The 22105-nt window shown below is 37.7% G+C and overlaps 1 protein-coding gene across 1 annotated transcript in view; it reads right to left on the bottom strand.

The window, feature by feature from the left end:
* The window catches only part of LOC120552612, a 254426-nt gene that overhangs the window by 2979 nt on the left and 229342 nt on the right, over positions 1–22105 (bottom strand). Inside the window, 6 exon segments of the mRNA XM_039790790.1 lie at positions 3858–4031; positions 4394–4570; positions 9959–10135; positions 11554–12386; positions 12389–12643; positions 12646–13358. Coding sequence (XP_039646724.1) covers positions 3858–4031; positions 4394–4570; positions 9959–10135; positions 11554–12386; positions 12389–12643; positions 12646–13358 — 2329 coding nt within the window.

The following is a 22105-nucleotide window of genomic DNA, read 5'->3' as shown; positions in this document are numbered from 1 at the left end:
GACTGCCCCGGCACCCTTATAGCCTTGAGGATGGGACTGTGGGCAGATTGGCTATTTAAGCTATTAAGTTTCCAAAAATATTTGCAGTACAATTAATATAAGAAGTCTGCACCTCTTTCCGCAAGTGCACCCCCCACTCTGGGTTAGCTACCACCGCAAATAGAATCTGAAACTCTGGGAAAACGCTGACCCCTGTAACTTTCAACTGGAAAAAAAGTGATGCAGCACATCCAGTATAAAGAGAAGCAGATACTTCAGTCCTGTTCAGACACCAAGTGGATCAGATTCACTGAAGCAAACAGTGGAAATAAACTGCTGAGAGTCCTGAACGCATCATTACTGCAGAAACAGAGAGACGTTCACTGCTGTCTTTAATGATGATTTACTGATGTTGGGTTCAGAGAGAACAGTCAGTATGATTGGCTGACTGTTCTCTCTCTCCTCTCACAGCTTCACTGACAAGGTTGGAGGTTTACAGAAAATACTGGTAGCACTTTATAATAACTATCCATAATTCATCATTTATTAGGCATTAGTTAACTATTAGTTAATGGTTTGCTCATCATTATTAATTAATTGTTCTTACATAATTCATCATCAGTAAAGCATTTGTTCACACAGTTATAAATGGTTTGTTTATAGTAAATAAGCCTATCTTGAAAAATGTGTTTGTAAGTACATGATTATACTTAACAAATAATGAAACAACCATTTGTAAATGAAATAATTTTCCCATTATAAACCAGTTGCTAACTATTGCTAAATGCTTTGTTCATCATTTGTAAAGCATTGCTCCTATGTTAATTCTAATGAATAAAGCATTTGTATACACACTCATAAATGGTTTGTTCATAGTAAATAAGGCTCTCAAAAATTATGTTTATAAATAGACTTTTGACACTTTCTAAGTATTGCAAAAAACATTGGTAAATTAAATACTTTTCCCTTTATAAACTATCTACACACTATTAGTAATTCATTGTTTATCATTTGTAAAGCATAGTTCCTACATTCATTCTAATCAATAAAGCATTTGTAAATACAGTTAGTAAATGGTTGGTCCATAGTAAGTAAGCCCAGTATATTTTTTAATAATTCCTACATGATGCATTAACCATTTGTAAATGAAGTAATTTTAGCAATATTAAGTAGGTACTCAGGAACGTAAACGGTTGTTTAAAACTAGGAAGTTAATGATTAACAGACTATCTAGACCTGCATTTGTTCATTACTTAAATGAAATGTTATGATTTAGAAAAAGGCCTAAACAATAGCCTGTGAAAAGGCTAATGATTCTGTCTATTGGTTATGGAAAGTAATGTTGCTTTTCAACACTATTGCTAGCTGTGGGTATTTTGTTGAATGAATGTTAGTACAAGTTGTGTGTTTAATTGTTTAACTGGAGTTTATGAAGAAGTAACTCCTAGAGGCACATTTTTAGTGCATCCTTTCTACTGTTACCTGTCCAGAGAGGGATAAGTAAGCACGCATGTCTTAATTTCTCTAAATTACAACACTGTGGCTTAAGTTATGGGAAAATAATACAATTTGAGAGATTTTGACATGCAATTTATGCAATTATATTAAGAATAGTGTTCATTTTAATAAGGTAGGTTCCATAAAACTTGAATTAGAAATGTATTTTTTGTATAAAGGTTACCTATTAATATAAATGTACTTTTGATACCTGAAAGGGATTTATATACTTTTGATACTTAAGAGAAGAAATTTAAGAACGGTTGTACAACTGAATAGAGATTTAGATATTTCAATATGGGTTAACTGAAATATCACCTCATTTTATTTTCATTGTAGCCTAAACAATTGATTTTATTTCTGAATAGTAATTGAGAGAACTGATTTGGCCTTGTCTACAGGTGGAGGAGGTGGAGATTTGAGAAGCGCTATGCACGGGAGGTCCGGTCCAGAGAGGGATATTGGATCACATTGATTCTTCAGATCCCAGAGTCTTCCAGGGGTTAGAGATTCCCAGTTCAGTGGGCTGGGTGGCGAGCTACAGGATCGAGACTCAGAACTTATACGGGTTGCCCTTGATTCCTTCTTCATGGTGGTAGGACAAGCAGAAACCAAACTCTTATGGGCCCCAACGTTGAACATCTCTGAACTCTTGTCATCAAAGAACAATTGAACTCATAGAACTGAAAAGGGTTTCTTTTATTCAATTCAATTCAATTCAATTCAATTTTATTTATAGTATCAAATCATAACATAAGTTATCTCGAGACACTTTACAGATAGAGTAGGTCTAGACCACACTCTATCTCTTATGAGCGCACTTTATTATTTTAGTTGTTATTTTTCATACCTGTGTTTATCTGTATATGTGTATGCCATGTTTCTGTGTATATTAATACACTTCTCAAACTGTATGCTGGTTTCCTAGTCTCTTTATTGATGTTCAATTCTCTGGCTCTTAACAATCTAGTTTTCGTCTGGTTCTGGTCCAAATTCACACTGATATCAACTACATAACACTACTATGAGCTATTTCATAAATGTACATTCTTACTACATTGTAATAAGGGTTGCAAATACTTTTTTACTTGTATTTCTGTTGTATCTGCTAGCCTTTTCAACTCATTTATAAATGCTTTGTAAAGCATAGCAAGTCCTCACTTTAGATGGGCTCACATCATGTAGTCAACTAATCAGTAGTAACTCATGAGTTAATCATGAACTGATGTGTTGGTAAGTGCTTGTTAAAGATGCATTAACACTAACTATCCGTAGGCATATTTCTGAAGGCATGTCCAAATAGAACAATACATGTGTGTCCAGGTTCTGATAGCCTTTGGAACTCATTTATAAATGCTTTGTAAAGCATAGAAAGTACTCACTTTAGATGGGCTCACACAATATACTTAACTAACCAGTAGTAACTCATGAGTGAATCATGGATTACATTATTGGTAAGTATTTGTAACAGATGTGTTAACACCCCACCTATTAGTTTAGGCCTTTTTCTAAATCATAACATTTTATTTAAGACATGAACAAATGTAGGTCTAGATAGTCTGTTAATAATTAACTTCCTAGTTTTAAACAACCGTTTACATTCATGAGTACCTAGTTAATAATGGTAAAATTACTTCATTTACAAATGGTTAATGCATCATGTAGGAATTATTAAAAAATATACTGATAAACATTTTACATGGGCTTACTTACTATGGACCCACCATTTACTAACAGTATTTACAAATGCTTTATTGATAGAATGAATGTAGGAACTATGCTTTACAAATGATAAACAAATGAATTACTAATAGTTTGTAGATAATTTATAAAGGGAAAATTATTTAATTTACCAAGGTTTTTTGCAATACTTAGAAAGTGTCAAACTTCTATTTAAAAACATAATTTTCGAGAGCCTTATTTACTATGAACAAACCATTTATGAGTGTGTATACAAATGCTTTATTCATTAGAATTAACATAGGAGCAATGCTTTACAAATGATGAACAAAGCATTTAGCAATAGTTAGCAACTGGTTTATAATGGGAAAATTATTTAATTTACAAATGGTTGTTTCATTATTTGTTAAGTATAAAATATGTACTTACAAACATATTTTTCAAGATAGGCTTATTTACTATGACCAAACCATTTATAACTGTGTGAACAAATACTTTACTCATAATGAACTATGTGTGAACAAATAATAAGTAATAATGAACAAACCATTAACTAATAGTTAACTAATGCTTAATACATGATGAATTATGGATAGTCATTATAAAGTGCTACCAAAATACTGGATCTTTGCTTTGAAACTAACTGTGTTTAGTTTGATACTGCTGAAACCAGCATGGACTGAATCCAACCCTCTACTTACTCCAGAGTCTCCAATCTACAGTCTGGACTCTCCTTCAGATCACGCAGCTGCTTCACGTCTGACCACTTCAGGCTGTTGTGCTTCAGCTCCAGCTCTCTCAGATGGGAGGGGTTGGACTTCAGAGCTGAGACCAGAACAGCACAGCTGATCTCTGACAAACCACAGTTCCTCAATCTGAATAAAGAATGAAGATAAAAATCTATTCATAATCCAATCATATGTGTTGATGTTTTAAATGTGTAGCTCAACATTACAATGTCCTAATCAATGACATTTTCCCTAAAATGAGTAGAGAGATTTTGCTGTGGATCCTCATCATGTCAGCAAATAAAGGATCAATACTATAATCATCCTCTAAACAGCTGTGTGTTCTGAAAAATCAATATCATTGATCAGACAGTTGCGAAAACACTGAAATTAACTGAAACAAATAAATATTTCTACTTCAGCAAGTAAACATTAGCAATTTAAAACCATATGTCAACTATTATAAACATATTAGATCTTTAGTAGTTACAGAGAGTCAGTGAACTGACTTCAGAGTCTCCAGTCTACAGTTTGGACTCTCCAGAAAACCAGACAGCAGCTTCACTCCTGAATCCTTCAGCTCCTTGTTGTCTCTCAGATCCAGCTCTCTCAGATGGGAGGGGTTGGACTTCAGAGCCGAGGCCAGAGCAGCACAGCTGATCTCTGACAAACAGCACCACCTCAATCTGAACAAAGAATAAGTAAAGTAACTTTAGAAGACAATATTCCTGCTTGAAATCATTCAGTGTTTAATAATCTTTTCAGAGCTGAAGGTTTAAAAAACAGAAACACCTGAACACAACAGGATCAGGATAAAAACTGTAAAATACAAAAAGTGAAAAAGAGCTCTAATCAATCAATCAATCAATCAATCAATCAATCAATCAACTTTATTCAAGACACAGAGGTCCATAGAGACAACACAATACAGATATATATAAATATAAAACGCTGTGTGTGTGAGTGTGTGTGAGAGAAAGAGGGGGAGGTGACGGCACCACGTGGCTAGCTAAGCCACGCGAGATCAAGATGGTGGATGAAACACCGCATGATGCGAGGCTCTTTGAAGTTTTTAGTGTAAGGCGCAAAATGGCTACTCGAGGAGATGGTGGGTGGGCGGGTGGGTGTTAGCTGATCTGTGTATGTGTTGCGTGTGTGTGTTAGGTTAGTGTTTAAAAGAGGAGAGCAAAGCACACTTTAGAGAAAGAAAACACATTTGGGATCTTGATTTTCGAGGAAAATGATAATAACCAATCCTCTGGTTCACTCAGGACTCTGACCTAACTGAGACCAGAGGAGAACAGCTGATCTCTGACAGACCACAGCTCTCCAATCTGAATAAAGAGTAAATGATGATACAAATCTATTTATAATCCAATCAGATGTGATGTTTTAAATGTGTAGCTCAACATTATTTTGTCCTAATCAATGATCTTTCCCCTAAAATGAGTATTGTTTAAAATTAGAGATGCACCGATTGACCGGCCGGTGACCAGAATTGGCCGATTTTCACGTCATTGGCCATGACCGGTGACCGGCAGGTCAGTCTGACAAATGCCAATTTTATGCCGGTCAAATTCACTCGGGCGCCACATGATTAACATCGCGCAACATCAGCACCACACGTGCACATGCAGGGTTTCCGCTATATGCATGTTGCAGCGGCGCACTGCCGCTCAATCAGCTGTTTATGAAATGTCATAAAGTCATAATTATACACGGCTCTGCAGAGCTGTCTGCTCTACTGAACTCTGGTGAACGGTCAGCTGCACTCTCTCTCTCTCTCTGTCTCTCTCTCTCTCCCGTCTGAGGCTGAAAAACTGGAACAGGAAAACCGCACTCACGTGGGTCCCGTGAAATATGACAGCTACAGTTTATTGGAAAATAGCGTTGGGCACACTGATTTTGATGAATTTACTGTTTATCAGACCTCAGATGAGCTAAGAAGCTAACATTAGCAAACGCTGTGGTCCCTCTGCCTCTGTAGGAGACGCTGTGTAAAAAAAAAAAAGAGACGGTGTATTCCTCCGACACGCTGTATTAACCTTACTGTTTAAAATGCTTTCCAGGTTAGTGGGGATGCATGTATGTGTTTTGAGAAATATCTTTATACTGCATTAAGGCTATATTTATTTTATTTGTATTTGTTATTTATATATTATTTTATTGTCATTACCTGTTTTCCCTGTTTTCATACATACAGAAGTTTAGTTTGCTAAATATATCACATTTCTTTAGTTGGATATTGGATGTGAAAAGAAGGAAATGGTTGTTCCACAACATTGCACTTTAAATGTGTGTTAATTTCCCACACCAGGAGTAATTTATAGTTCTATTTTATAGCGATCGATTATCTGTTCAAAAAATGTTCTATGCAAAATGTAAAATTTTCTATTAAAGAAAAGATAGAAAATAAATATTTGTGTGTGCTGTAAAGTGGTTGGAAAAAATGAAATCTGAATCGGCTAAAATCGGTATCGGCTGGTCAAACTCAATGAAAAATCGGAATCGGCCTAGAAAATTGTAATCGGTGCATCTCTATTTAAAATGAGTTGTTGGTTCTATGTGCAGAGCAGTTTTAATATTAATGCTATCATGTTTTGCTTTCTTTCTAAATACATGTTAAGAACATTTATATATTACATTAAACAAAGGTACTATTGTGACTTTCATTTCATTTCCCTAACTCTAAAAATGTAAACTGTGTAATTTAGGTTAGAATGAAAGAAAATTGACAAATTTCAATACACAAATAAGACTTTATTGTGATGGTTGGGGTTGGCTGGCTGTGAGTTTTTGTTTATTTTCTCTAGCTGTTTTTCTGTTGGCCCTGTCTCTCTCCCTGTCTCTCTCCCTGTGTCTCTTTTGCTTTCCCTCCTCCCCTCCTGTCTACTGCCTGCCATTTGACAACACACACCTGCTGCCAATCCACCATCACCGCTCTCCCGCCACGCTCACCTGCCAGACATCTACAATCAAGCCCAGTACTTCAACCCCGGCCCATCAGACCATCTCCGCTGAATCGTTGTCTCAGCTTCATCGGTGACACTCGTTGCTAAACTATCTGAAAAAGTCCTTTGCACTTATCTGTCCCTGTGTGTTTCCTTGTCTTACCCTTCTTTGTGTTTGCTTTCGCAGGGTTCACTTCCAAGCCTTCCATATCCACATACACCCATCCTTAATGTAGCATATATAATGTATTTTTTTAATGATAATTTGTATTTTTCTTATTTGTTGTTCTATTTTCAATTGTGCTGTTAAGCAAACCAAAAACAAAACTTTCTCCTCTATCATTTAAAAAATTCAGTGAACAAATTTTAAACTGTAGTAAACATGTCCCTTGTTTTTTTTCAATTATTTTTCCTTCTCTCTCTCTTTCTTCATTCTTTATTTTCTCTACTTATTTAATTCTTCCTTTTTTATATACTATGTTTTTATATTCTATATATTTTTTATATTTTTCTGGGTTTATAGTTTTCTGTGTTTCTTTTGCATTACATTTTTTTGGTGTATATATTTTTGAAATCATAGTATTGTTAATCACAATATGACTTTTTTCTACAAATTGTGCAGCCCTATTTCTTCCTTTTAAATTATAAATGCATTTCACAAATAAAAACATTTTTTAATATTGAATATATATAGAATAAATTTTAAAGTTGTCTGACAAACACTGATCCAGTTTTAGTCCAGACTACATCTGGGGCCTGTTTTAGGAAGGAGGTTTACCAAACTGAGTCTAACCCTGATCTCTGAGTTGATTTACTCTGAGATGGAAACTCTGCGTTTTCGGTTCCAGAACAGCTGATTAGAGTTGGTTCAATCAATTCAGAGTAGGTTCCCTCGCGTGCACCACCCCAATAAAAAGACAGCATGAATGGAGCCATGATACTACTATTCACCATGGTTCCTAGAGTCTCTAAAAGTAGAATGGGAGCCAGAGCCTTCAGCTACCAGGCTCCTTTCCTGTGGAACCAGCTCCCAGTCTGGGTTCGGGGGGCAGACACCGTCACCACATTTAAGAGTAAACTGAAAACTCTACGCTTTGATAAAGCTTATAGTTAAGGAGTGAGGAGTTGCAGTGTCCGCCTAACCTGGCCCACCTGCTTCTCTTCGTAGTCATCAGATTTATTTATCATATAATGAATAATATAGTGAGAGTAGAGGGAGGCAGGCCAGTAAAGCCCGATCTGGCAGGGGAGAGTTCTAGCCCGACCAGGCAAATCTCTTTAACCTGCCTCTCTTAGTCATGCTGTTATAATTCTAGACTACCGGGGACGTTCCTTCCTTCCTATGACACACTGAGCTGCTCTCTCATCAATGTTTTCATTTGTTTCCTTTTGTATGCATCCTGTCCCAGAACTGCTTGTTACTAACCTAGCTCTGGGGAGTTTACTCCCCGGAGTCCTTATGTTTCTTCTTTGCAGAGATAGGCTCTGCGATTCCCTGCAAATGCCCAGCCACGTCCTGCTGCATCCTGCTGCGTCTGCTGCATCCACCCATGCTCTGCAGCACCACGTTACATTCCGCAACGCCCTGCTGTGATGGTCATACGCACAGAGAAGTCAGGATCTGGTATAGGAGACTGCACTACTCAGTATGACACGACGTGCCCTACTATGACATGAACTACAACGACTACCTTCAAAGTCACTGTTCCATTATCTTTAATTTGACTATTATCGCCACTGTTCATCACACCCCCAACCAGCCCCGTCAGACACCGCCTACCAAGAGTCTGGGTCTGCCGCGGTTTCTCCCTAAAAGGGAGTTTTTCCTCGCCACTGTCGCAACAGCCACTGCTAATGCTTGCTCTTGAGGGAATTATTGTAATTGTTGGTGCTTTGGAAATTATAGAGTATGGTCTATCTCTATATCTGTAAAGTGTCTCGAGATAACTCTGTTATCATTTGATACTATAAATAAAATTGAATTGAATTAACAACCACAAACAAACTGGTCGGCAGAAATACTCATGCGCACATACACCGAGTTTGAACAAAAGATTTTTGCGTGGGAGGAAATTGCTGATAGAGTAAATGCATAAGTTCCAATATAGTGTATTAATATATTTAATCATAAGTATAATATTACTGCAGCACCATCATCAACAGAACTATGATTCATAATCTTTTATTTCAAAGGGTTTACATCATTCACCTGCAATACTGTCGAACTCCTTTTTAATGGCTCTTACTGGTTTGAGTCCAGGGAACACTACAAAAACGTTAAACACATTTCAGAGTGAGTCACACTCTTCTGACGGCGCTTTGCTATAGTGGCTTTGTTAATATGCTTCGCATCAACAATGTTGTAAAGAAAACTGCTGTTTGCAAAAAAAACGTAATGTGACACAAAGAATGTGCTGGGATGTAGAGCATGTTAACGATGGGTGAAGTTAGTGATATGAGGATGGATAAGCTATGTATGCTACATAACTGATAGACTGGGAAGAAAACGATACCGCTCAGAGAGGTAGGTTAGTTTCTGGAGATGAAAATGCATCTATAGTCAGGCCTCAATATCATCTCCCGACGTATGTTTAACTCCCTGCGGAGTATTACAGCTTCTTCATAAACGGGATCCTAGACAAAAGGAAATGCCAAGTTTTGAGAATAAAACGTTTTATAGTCTGCCTAACATGGTTAATAAACCAACACTGTTTTTTTTGAATGAATGAGGAAATGAAAGAGCGCTGTGTCAGATGGAGGAGACAGAGAAGAAAACCTGCTCCCAACCAGACTGAGTTTCCATAGTAACTGACTCTGAGGTTAAGTTCCCTCTCTTTCTATAACAGGCTGGAGTTCCCCCTCTCTCTCAGGTTTGATTAACCTCTCTTTCTGTTTCCTTCATCTCAGGGTTAACTAACTTAGAGTTTTCACTAAACCTGCTTTCTGAAACGGACCCCTGGAGATAAACTGTTCAGACTGACAAACTGAAAATAAACAAAGAGTTGTTGTGATTTGTACTCAGACAAACAGAAAACAAGTGAACTGATAGAAATTTAAAACTTCTGTTATGGATAACATTTTGATTTGATTTACACTGTACAATAATAAAATAGATGAACTGACCTCAGAGTCTCCAGTCTACAGTTTGGACTCTCTAATCCAGCACACAGCTGCTTCACTCCTAAATCCTTCAGGTTGCAGTTGAAGCTCAGGTCCAGCTCTCTCAGATGGGAAGGGTTGGACTTCAGAGCTGAGACCACAGGACCACAGCTGATCTCTGACAAACAGCAGTCCTTCAATCTGAATGATCAGATGTGTTGATGTTTTAAATGGGTAGCTCAACATTACTGTGTCCTAATCAATGATTTTTCCCCAAAATGAGTATTGTTTAAAATTAGTTGGTAGTTAAACAAAGGTACTTTTGTGACTTTAATTGCATCCCTCTATCTCTTAAAACTGTGTAATTTAGGAACGAGGCTTTATCACCTGTTGTTGGTGACAGATCAGACTAAAGAGACTTCAAACATCTGCATTTGGAAACATGCTTCACTCTCTGTGTTCCTTTAACGTGTGTGTGTGAGAGAGAGAAAGAGGGACATCATCTTGAAAATGCACGATAAATCTAATTGCAATCATGATGTCACTCTGTGTGAATAACTAACTGCATGAACTGTGTGATTTAAGTAAACTAAAAGGTGAGCTGTGTGCGTCTCACTCTGTGTCCACTCCAGTCTCCACGTTGTAACAGCCTTCACTTTACCCACAGTAGAAACAACAGAAGAAGACACTGGGTCTTAAGAAGCTTGGTGTTTTTCACACTTTACCAAGAGGTTGGACAAAGTAGATTTTGTAACTTCATCAATAGTTTTTTTTATTACACCCATCCTTAATGTGTCATATAAAATGTATTATTTTAATGAGAATTTGTATTTTTGTTATTTGTTGCTCTATTTTTCATTTGTGCTGTTGAGCAAAACAAAACAAAACTTTCTCCTCTATCATTTAAAAAATCCATAACTGTAGTAAACATGTCCTTTGTTTTTTTTCGAATACTTTTCCTTCTCTCTCTTTCTTCATTCATTACTTTCTTTACTCATTTAATTCTTCCTTTTTCCTTTTTTATTGACTATATTTTTATATTCTATATATTTTGTTGACCTTTTTTAAGGAACACAACATGTTGAGGGTTTTTTGGGTTTCTTTTGCATGCCATTTTTTATTTACTGTTTGGTGCATTTATTTTTTGCAGCCATAGTATTGTAAATCACAATATGACTTTTTCTATAAATCTCTGACAAACTGCAGCACCTCAATCTGAATGAAGAACAAAGTAAATAGTAACAAAGTAAAAAAGTAAATATTATGAAAAAAAATCACTTTTTCTGGGATTTGGGGTGTTATTTCTTCTCTCGTGCTTCCATACACATACAAACTTTGAAAAAAATCCATCCATGGTGTTCTGAGTGAGATACGGTTTCTGAATGTGTCCTGCCTTCAGTCTCCTGGTGAGCTGGTCACAATCTGCACGGCTTTCTATGTCACTAGCCGAAACGAGCTGGCTAACCGCAAGCGTTAGCATTTTTTTTTTGGGTGGGATTAAGAACAATCTCATTCATGATTTATGATGTAAATGTGTGTAAAGTGTGTATATTTACTCTAATACTGATGGCTTCAGCTTCAAATTGATTTATTGTGTTTATAATCACATCTGGACTTACAGAGCTTTTCTGCAGTTCCTCACAGCTGGAATCAGTCTCATTCGTCTCTCATCTGATATGTTGTACTGACGCAGGTTGAACTCATCCAGAACCTCCTCTGATATCTGCAGCATGTAGGCCAGAGCTGAGCAGTGGATACCTGAGAGTTCCTTCTCTGATCTGTCCTTTGACTTCAGGAACTCTTGGATCTCCTGATGGACTGAGTGGTCGTTCATCTCCGTCAGACAGTGGAAGATGTTGATGATTTTGTCAGGAGACATTTTGGTTTTCTTCTCCTTCAGGTTGTTTATGGCTCCCTGTATGATTTCTGGACTGTTGTCTGTCTGACCCAGCAGGCCTCCTAAGAGTCTCTGGTTGGACTGCAGAGATAAGCCATGAAGGAAGCGGACAAACAGGTCCAGGTGGCCATTTTTACTCCTCAGGGATTTCTCCATGGTTTTCCTCAAGAAGACATCCAGAGATGGGTTATTGTTATCATTGCCATTCTTCAGGTCACTGTTGTCAGAGTCCCAGCCTCTCCCCAGGAAGTCCTTGAGAACCTGTGTGTTCCTGTTGGTGTAACAGTGGAACAGGTAGACTGCAGCCAGAAACTCCTGAACGCTCAGATGAACGAAGCAGTAGACTGTTTTCTGGAAGATCACACTCTCTCTTTTGAAGATCTCTGAACAAACTCCTGAGTACAGTGAGGCCTCTGTGACATCCAGACCACAGCGCTCCAGGTCTTCTTGGTAGAACATGATGTTTCCTTTCTCCAGCTGTTCAAACGCCAGCCTCCCCAGCTTCAGAAGAACTTCCCTGTCAGCCCTCCGCAGCTCCTGTGGACTCGCCTTCTGGCTCCCTGAGCATACTTGAGCTTCTTCCTCTTTATCTGAACCAGCAGGAAGTGTGAGTACATGTCAGTCAGGGTCTTGGGCAGCTCTCCTCCCTGGTCTGTAGTCAACATGTGGTCCAGAACTGTAGCAGTGATCCAGCAGAAGACTGGGATCAGACACATGATGTGGAGGCTCCTGGAACTCTTGATGTGGGAGATGATTCTGCTGGACAGCTCTTCATCACTGACACTCTTCCTGAAGTACTCCCTCTTCCTGCGGGCTCAGTGAAGCCTCGTACTTCTGTTACCCTGTCAACACAGGTAGGAGGGATCTGATTGGCTGCTGCAGGTCGGGAAGTTATCCAGACGAGAGCCGAGGGAAGCAGCTTCCCCTGGATGAGGTTTGTCAACAGCACGTTGACTGATGACTTCTGTGTGACATCAGAAACAGCCTCATTGTTGTGGAAATCCAGGTAAAGTCTGCTTTCATCCAGGCCGTCAAAGATGAAGAGAACTTTAGAGCCAGCGAGCTGCTCTGCTGTGACCTCCTGTAATGTTGGATGGAAAACACGGAGCAGATCCAGAAGACTGTACTGCTCATCTTTGATCAAGTTCAGCTCCCTGAAGGAAAGAGGAATCACCAGATCCACATCCTGGTTTTCCAAACCCTCGGCCCAGTCCAGACAGAACTTCTGCACTGAGAAGGTTTTTCCAACGCCAGCGACGCCGCTCGTCAGAACGACTCTGATGTGTTTCTGTTGGTCAGGTAAGGCTTTAAAGATGTCGCTGCACTTGATTGGAGTTTCATGGAGGGTCTTCATCTTGGAAGCTGTCTCATGTTGGGTATTAACTTCTTCACTCTGTCCGTCTGTGATGTAGAGTGCAGTGAAGATCCTGTGGAGGGGGGTTTCACTTCCTGTTTGATCAGCTCCTTCATTCACACGTTCATATGTCCCCTTCACACTGATCTTATGTTTATGTTTAACAACGTACACTGTAAGGAAATACAGAAGTATATTTATTAATAATGTTGGTTTTCAGTACCCAAACAACAATTATAACAATAAAAAGGAATGACAACGGAGGGATTTGATTTCTCTAAATGTCATGACACAAGAAGAATCCTGTTTTGAGACATGAAGACATCAGCAGAAAGATGGACAGTCTTACTTGTTCTGGATCTTTCCCCCCCGGGGACAAAAAAAAACACCTAAAAAAAAAAAAAAAAACCAAAAAAAAAAGAAAAAAACAATCAAAAAAAAAAAAAACACAAAAAAAAAAAAAAAAAAACAAAAACACCCTCCCCCCACAAAAAAAAAAAAAAAAACTCTTTTTTTTTTACTCTTCATCTTTTTCTGATAACACATTTATTTATGAAATGTTTTGTTTAAAAAATCAATTGTCTGATTAAAACCAAACTCAGTCTCTATCCACACACCCCAAAACAAAGACAAACAAAGAAATCTCTTCATAACTAAAATGAACAGTTGATTGTTGTTTGAAGATATCAACATTTGACCAAAACTGTCTCAAAGCTCAGATGTTCTCAGAGAACAGTAAAAGTGTTGTTACCATTCTGTTTGAATTCAGTCTGTAATGAAAATGTTCCTTTTATCTAAACTCTCCTGCTTTCATAAACACTATTAACTGTTTTTCCTCTCTGACTGTCTTATTAAACATTTAGTGATCCGTCTGTAGTTTAATAATACAAACTAACAACATTAATAAAAAAACTATAATAAATAAACATAAGTACTGCCCATGGATGTTTATTCTTCACCTGCAGGAACAAGATATGGTGGAGAGAACTACTACTAAGCTTTCAACTACAAGTTCTGAATCATTAAGTAACCTCAAACTACATAATCACGATACCGGAGTAAAGCTTCTCTACAAATAATTTTTGAGAATTAAATTTTTTTGAGAATAATGATGTGCACTGATTTAAGACCTGGATGGTCGTTACAGATGGCTGCAGGAAAAGTAAAACCAACCAAATATTTTGAAACAAATATGGGGAAAATGAATTACACATTTGAAGCACATTCATGCCGCGCCAAAAATATGAATAATTTCTCAAAGTGTTATATTCTGAAATGGAGGCGAACGAATGCCGCCGCAGAAATACAATCAGTACTTTGTGGCTATAAAACCCAGAACAGATCCATCGTGGTTAGCAGGGCTCCAGACTAATTTTTTTCACTAGCGGCACAGTGGCCTCCAACTGAAAATTTTAAGGGCACAACCAGAAAAAGTAATGGCACACATAAATCAACATGCTGACCAAATATTCACATTTCTTTTAATTTTACACTGTATTAATAAATACTTTGATAATAGATGCAGAAATTACAATGTGCTGATTAAAATTCAGTGTCAAATTTTATTGTGCACTTTTGAAGATGGAACACAGAAGGTAAACCAACAGCACCATTCATCGCGCGGATAAATATAAAAAAATATACCATACATTCAGAATAAAAAAGTGCTTAGTAACAAAGTGCTTAGTAACCTTTTGGTCATTTCACAGTTAAAAACAATACTTAACAAATGTATGTAAACAATAAGGGCACTGGCCAATAACATTCCACTAGAACAAGTAGGCCTAAACAACTTGTGCCTTTACTCACTCCCCTTAGAGCAGATCCTTTTTCAATTTGGTGAAAGGTAGTAGCACGCTCGATTATCTCTAGGACCCTCCCCCTCCACACATTAGCCACTTACAGGCCATTCCCTATCCTTCTCACACTCGTTGGCCTGCCACGGATTGCGGATTCATCGACGCGCCCTGTCATGGGGCTACCCTATGCCTTCGTTTAAGCCAGTGGTGGCATTGGTCTTAGCATGCTAAGCTAATCCTAGCATGAGCGTTAGTATAGGACCGTTAGCGTTAGCATTACTATTAGCATGTGGGCTAGCATCAATGGACACATGGCTTGTCATTTCATGTCATTTCATTTCACTGTATTTAAGTACTAGTCGAAGGAGTAGAAATCATGATTTGATAAATACAAAAAAAAATACATACACAGTTAATTTTGGGTCGTTTGGGGTTGTTGGATTTACCCGGGGTCATCCGGGTGTTTGCATGTTTCGTTCACCTGTTCTTATCTTCGGGCAGGGATCTGGGTTGAAGTGGCAAACAGGAAGTGATAGAGTCTGGAGTAATTTATAGGGGGGAAGACCTGGAATGGTCCAAGTGTAAGCCAGTACAGAGGGGGTACTGGAGGGCCTAAAGTTTTCTGTTTTGAGAAGCTTGTTCAGCATGTAACATTTAATTTCTGGTTTTATAGTTGGTATATTGTGTATTAATGTAGCCAGAAATGTTTTGCAATGTTGAGGGAACATGATGGGGTTTGATTGATTTCCAATTAACTTTGGTTTGTCTTGTAGGAGGGGCTTCTAGTATAAAGGAAGGAGGCAGAGGCTCATCTGGGCAGAACAGTTTTAGCCTGAAAGGGTTGTTTAAGAGTTTTTTGTATTGTGTGCGTGTTATTTTTTGCGTAATAGTAGGTGTCGCTGTGGCGCTGCGCGAAAGTGCCTAATGGTCATGGCCTGATTTAGTCTTTTGTATTGTTTAATATTCGTTTGGTATGATAATTTGAATAGTTTGTACTTAGTTTTCTTGTTGTTTTGTTTTTGTTATTTTTAATATATTTTTGTAATAATTCACCCTTGCACTACTGCACTTTCCACGTGAATGGGGAAGAAATAAATCAAAGCACCAGGTGAAGAACTCCTGAGTCCATGTCTCCTCCTTCCACCATGGGGCTAAACCTTACATGCCCCTTCCACGTTCAACGTGTAAAAAAATAAATAAAAAGGGGGCAAATTTACTGTTCGTAAATGTGCGACTGGATGTAAAATTCAAATTTTGGTCGCAAAATGTGACCATTTGGTCGCAGTCTGGAGCCCTGGTTAGTATCTGCACAACAAGTACTACATCGTGAATATATAAGTCTCTTACTTTGTGTCTGAGGGTCCCGGTTCATTACTCAAGTAATCAGGTTGTGACATCGACCAGTCACTCTTCATAGACTGACAGCCAGATCCTACAGACTCTGCTCTCCGTCTGTTGTTTTGAACTCTGCAAACACCAACATGTTTTTATTTATATAGCTTAAATTCTTAAATTGTCTTCTTTTATAGATGCTTAGGAAGCTTTAAACACACAAAGTACTTATACTTTCAATAATTAGAAGGATTAAAAGTTTATATTAATTTAGATTAGGTTACAGTTTTTCCAGGTGACTTACAGCTGTCACAGACTGACCAAGAACAGATCCAAATTTTCTTTCCTACCACAAGCCATAAAAGCCTTAAATCAGTCAGAATAAGCAAGTCGTCCAGCTGGTTTGACCATACCCAAGGGTGTATAGTGTATTGTAGTGTGTGATGTATATTCTTCATGTTTTGTTTGTCGGTGTCTGATATAATAATTATTTGTTTGTATCATAAGTCTGATTGTTGTTATGAAGTGCCTTGCGATTGTGCCGCAAACCCAACTGCCCCACGGGGACAATAAAGTTATCTACTACTACAGATTCAAAGAGGAAGATGGAACAAATGATTTCTCCTCTCTGTCATAAAACGTTTGTTAAACTTTTTGTTTCAATTTGAACTTTACTGGAAACTTTTAACATACAAACCCCAAAATCATTGGCAGAGAAAATATTAGTCATATAAATGAATTGGTATCAGTTCTCTTACTTTTTGTCTGTATACAGTAAAATAAAACCATCCAGAACTCCGTCAATTATCTTTAAATCTGTGTTTTTTCGGTCTACAGCAGGTTTAATGTGTATTACAGTTTTTTCCAACAGCTAAAACACGTTTTCAAAACTACGTCTCCTTTTTTCAAAACTCTACACACAATTCCCAAAACTACACACACAAAATGCAAAATGCCTCACATCTCCTTCAAAATGAAACACTGCATTCAAAATACCATAAACACATCTCAAAATGAAGCATTTGTATCAAATGGCAAACACTTTTTTCATAATAGTACATTTTTGGATATACCATGTACACACTGTTGTTCTAAATCTAAAGCTCTTTGGTCTTTCATAGGCGTATATCTACATTTACAATGCTCTAGAGATTCTAGAGATAGATTGTATGCACTTTGTGCAAAACAAAGTCTGATTGATGTGTAATGCTGAAATAGTCATTAGATAGTTGCATGCAGCATGGACGCCACTGTAAAGTTACTCAAGATGGGCTTCTCTCATTGGTCAATCCGTGGTTGATTACATGATGAATAAGTGTGGCCCTGATCTCATCGGAGATGGCTCTCCTGCCTCTTCTTCCCTCCTCCTCCTCCTCCTCCTCGTTGTTGTCCCTTGTCTCTCCCTCCTCCTCCCCTTGCTCTCTGTCTATTGTTGGCATCCATTGTTCAAAACAGGTAATCTGACCTTTGACCTCTGTATAGGCCTATACTAAAGCAGTGTGTGGTTAGTGTTCAGTTATGACATAATGTGTTTGCAAATGTGTGGAGTGTGTGTGCCCTGGTAACCGGTGTAGCATTTTGATTGGTTGTGTCTCAGGTAGAGAATTGTGTGTAGTGTTTTGAAAAAAAGTGTTTCATGCAATTAAAAACTGAGTGAAAGGCTGAGAAATAGCTTCTGGTTTTGGAGATTTGCTGTGTAGTTTTGCACTTTGAGTGAGAGGTTTCAAAAATCGTGTGACATGAAAAGATTTTGTCTGTAAGCAGTTGAAAAAAACTGTATTATATATGAATTATTCAGCCAATCAGCACTTTGTGTCCAGATGAATCAAACTGTTGAGTTCATTCTAACATGTCTTTCCTCTACAGTCCACAAGGAGAAAACAGACTCAGAGACTTTGACAGTAAAATAATAAATGTTGGATTACCTCTCACCCTGCCTCAGCCTTCAGTTTCCTCCTCCTGCTCTTTTCTGTTGTGGTCACACTTCTGTTAACTGTTGTGTGGTTTGTGTTGTATATTTTTCATATTCCTGCTGCATACAAATTTTGCTTTGGGACAAAGAATAAACTGAACTGAACTGAACTAAAATGGAGTCTCAACTGACTCAACTCTGTTCTCCTGAACCATGATCTGCTCCTCCCCCTCTTCACTTACAGGAAATCAGCTGAGTTTATCCAGAGCCTGTCTATGGAGAGCCTGTTCACTCCCTATCTCACTCTCTATTACAGTTTTTTTCAACTGCTTACACACAAAATCTTTTCATGTCACACGATTTTTGAAACCTCTCACTCAAAGTGCAAAACTACACAGCAAATCTCCAAAACCATAAGCTATTTCTCAGCCTTTCACTCAGCTTTCAATTGCATAAAACACTTTTTTCAAAACATTACACACAATTCTCTACCTAAGACACAAAAATCTAACAGGAAGTGACTTGCCATCCATTTCTAAACACAACCAATCAAAATGCTACACTTATTTACTTTACCAGGGCAACCACACACCACACTTCTAACATTACCAAACACATTATGTCATAACTGAACACTAACCAATCATTGCTTTAGTATAGGCCTATACAGAGGTCAAAGGTCAGATTACCTGTTTGGAACAATGGATGCCAAGAATAGACAGAGAGCAAGGGGAGGAGGAGGAAGAGACAGGGGACAACAACGAGGAGGAGGAGGAGGAGGGAAGAAGAGTAAGAAGGAGAGCCATCTCTGATGAGATCAGGGAGAGAAGCCCATCTTGAGTAGCTTTACAGTGGCGTCCATACTGCATGCAACTATCTAATGACTATTTCAGCATTACAAATCAATCAGACTTTGTTTTGCACAAAGTGCATACAATTCTGTCCCCCCCACACACACACCGCCCGACACACAAGCATGCAAAAACACTCACAACACAAACGCGCACACACACACACACACACACACACACACACACACACATACACACACACACACACACACACATACACATATTCTTTATTCTAAAAATGATACCTTTGGTTTACATATGTTTATACTTTTTTTTTCTTGTTTGATGCTACTGTATACAACACTGGGCTACTCTTACAGACGTAATGTTTTGCCCAATACATATTTTCTGTTTTACTGTAACATTACATTGTTTTTTACAGTGCACTTTTCAGCAGACTACTTTCTCTCTAGAACATTGTAGATATAAGCCTATGAAAGACAAAAGAGCTTTAGATTTAGAACAACAGTGTGTACATGGTATATCCAAAAATTTACTATTATGAAAAAAGTGTTTGCCATTTGATGCAAATGCTTCATTTTGAGATGTGTTTATGGTATTTTGAATGCAGTGTTTCATTTTGAAGGAGATGTGAGGCATTTTGCATTTTGTGTGAGCAGTTTTAGGAATTGTGTGTAGAGTTTTGAAAAAAGGAGACATAGTTTTGAAAACGTGTGTAAGCATTTGGAAAAAACTGTAAGCCCCATTGTACCAACCCGGAATTTTCCCGAGAGTGGAAGTTCTCCCCTTATTAGACATTCTCTGGTTTATCTAAGAGGGTGTGTGTGTGTGTGCGTGTTGTGTGTGTGTTCCTTAGAAAACAACGTGTAGAGTGCGCATGCGCAGACATAGTGCGAGGCTGTGTGTGTTGGACTCTCGGCTCATTGTTGATGAAACAGCACCACCTGCTGTCCAAAGTAACAAACTACCAGCTGAAGGCTGACTTCACCATCTGGCCTTTCCTCTAAATTCCTGCTACTGTAAGTTACACTGATGACGAATCTACCTCGGTGGTTGGTGCATACATACTGTACACAAACACATATATTAAACATTATTATGAATAAAAAAATAAATACAGAAACAAATATAAACTAAATAGGTGTTAAACATGAGAGATAAGAGGCTGAATGGTTGAGTGCAGGATGGGTAAAACATAATATAGTCTATGTGCAGCGGGCAGATGAATAGTGATGATGTGTATAGTGAACATGATTAGGAGTTTATCTTAAAATATATATTCTTAGCTCTGTGACTCCAATGTTCAGAACATGAGAGGCAACAACTGAGGCTGGACTTGGAGAAAAAGTCCTGATTCATTAAGTTCTAGGGCTGCAACTAACCATTATTTTATTATTCATTCATCTAAGGATTATTTTGTAGAGTGATCCATTAATCGTTTGGTCTATAAGATGTCAGAAAATATGAGAAAATGTCCAAAAGTTGAAATATGTAAATGTCTTGTTTTGTCTGAAGCTCAAAGATATTTAGTTACATTTTTTTAATTCATTTATTCAGAATACAGTTATTTAAAAAAAAAAAAAAAAACTATTTACAAATCCAATCCAAAAAAAGAGCTTTTGCCTCGGGTCGAGCATATAAACAAAACCTCTGAGCTTCTACACAACAAATCAACATAAAGAAGAGAAAATAAATTAAGAGTAAATAAATAGAAGGTGATATCTCAAATTAAGTTAAGAGTTTCAAATAAATAAATCAATTCAAGGGCTTTTTTTTATCCTTAACCCGTTTCATTGACTTAGACAAAAGATTGAACTCCCAACTTCCAACGGATCAGGGACGGTTTGCTGTTACAGTTTTTTCCAACAGCTTACACACGTTTTTAAAACTATGTCTCCTTTGTTCAAAACTCTACACACAATTCCTAAAACTGCACACACAAAATGCTAAATGCCTCACATCTCCTTTAAAATGAAACACTGCATTTAAAATACCATAAACACATCTCAAAATGAAGCATTTGTATCAAATGGCAAACACTTTTTTCATAATAGTAAGTTTTTGGATATACCATGTACACACTGTTGTTCTAAATCTAAAGCTCTTTTGTCTTTCATAGGCTTATATCTACATTTACAATGTTCTAGAGAGAAAGTAATCTGCTGAGAGGGGTTGAAAAGTGCATTGTAAAAAAACAATATAATACAGTTTTTCTGAATTGCTAAAACACCAAATCCCATCGTAAAAACTAAACTGGCAACTGCCAAAACTCTTTTATCAAATCAATCACACTGTTGTCAAAATCTTAAACACTATTCATCTGTTTAGGACACAATTTGCGAATCTGAATCGCCCATTTACCAAAACTCTAAACACATTCTCAAACAGAACACAACTTTGCAGTGTCATACACTTGTACCCAGAATGGTGCACACAGGCTACAGAAGTTAAACACAACTAACACACTGTTCTCATCCTTTACACACTACCACTCAAAATTGAAAACACGTGTCCAATCAGTGCACACAATTAGAAAACAGTATTTAAGCCTAGTCAAATGCAAATGGCATGAGTTGATCCAACAATGGAGCAGAACAGAGGAAGAGGTGGAAGAGGTGGAAGCGGTGGAAGAAGAGGAAGAGGAAGAGGAGTCTGTGTCAGAGGTGGTGGGCGAGGACAAAGACCAAGCAGATCAATAATTTCAAATGACATTCGAGCAACTGTCATAGATCATGTTCTGGTGCATGGCATGACTAGTGGTGGGTAGATCGAAGCTTCGTGAAACAATGAAACAGTTGAAGCAAATGTGTCATATTGTGTCGAGGCTTCGAAACAATCCAACACCCGTCTCAGCGATGACACCTAGTGGTCACTTGCAGGTGTTGATCTGAAACAACCTTGACAATGAGCCATTAAAAAAAAATATGTGAAGCTTGTAGGCTCCTCACTGTGCATAATGTTATTTTGGTAATGAAAAATGAATTAATAAAAGAAATCAAGCCACAATGTCTCACTTTTTTAAGATTTTTATTCCAAAATATGAATTTCTCTGCTGTGGAAGGACT

This window comes from Perca fluviatilis, chromosome 22, assembly GCF_010015445.1.
Source record: "Perca fluviatilis chromosome 22, GENO_Pfluv_1.0, whole genome shotgun sequence".
In the NCBI taxonomy this organism is placed as follows: Eukaryota; Metazoa; Chordata; class Actinopteri; order Perciformes; family Percidae; genus Perca; species Perca fluviatilis.
Note: the sequence above shows the minus strand (reverse complement) of the source record. Positions and strands in the feature narration are given on the sequence as shown.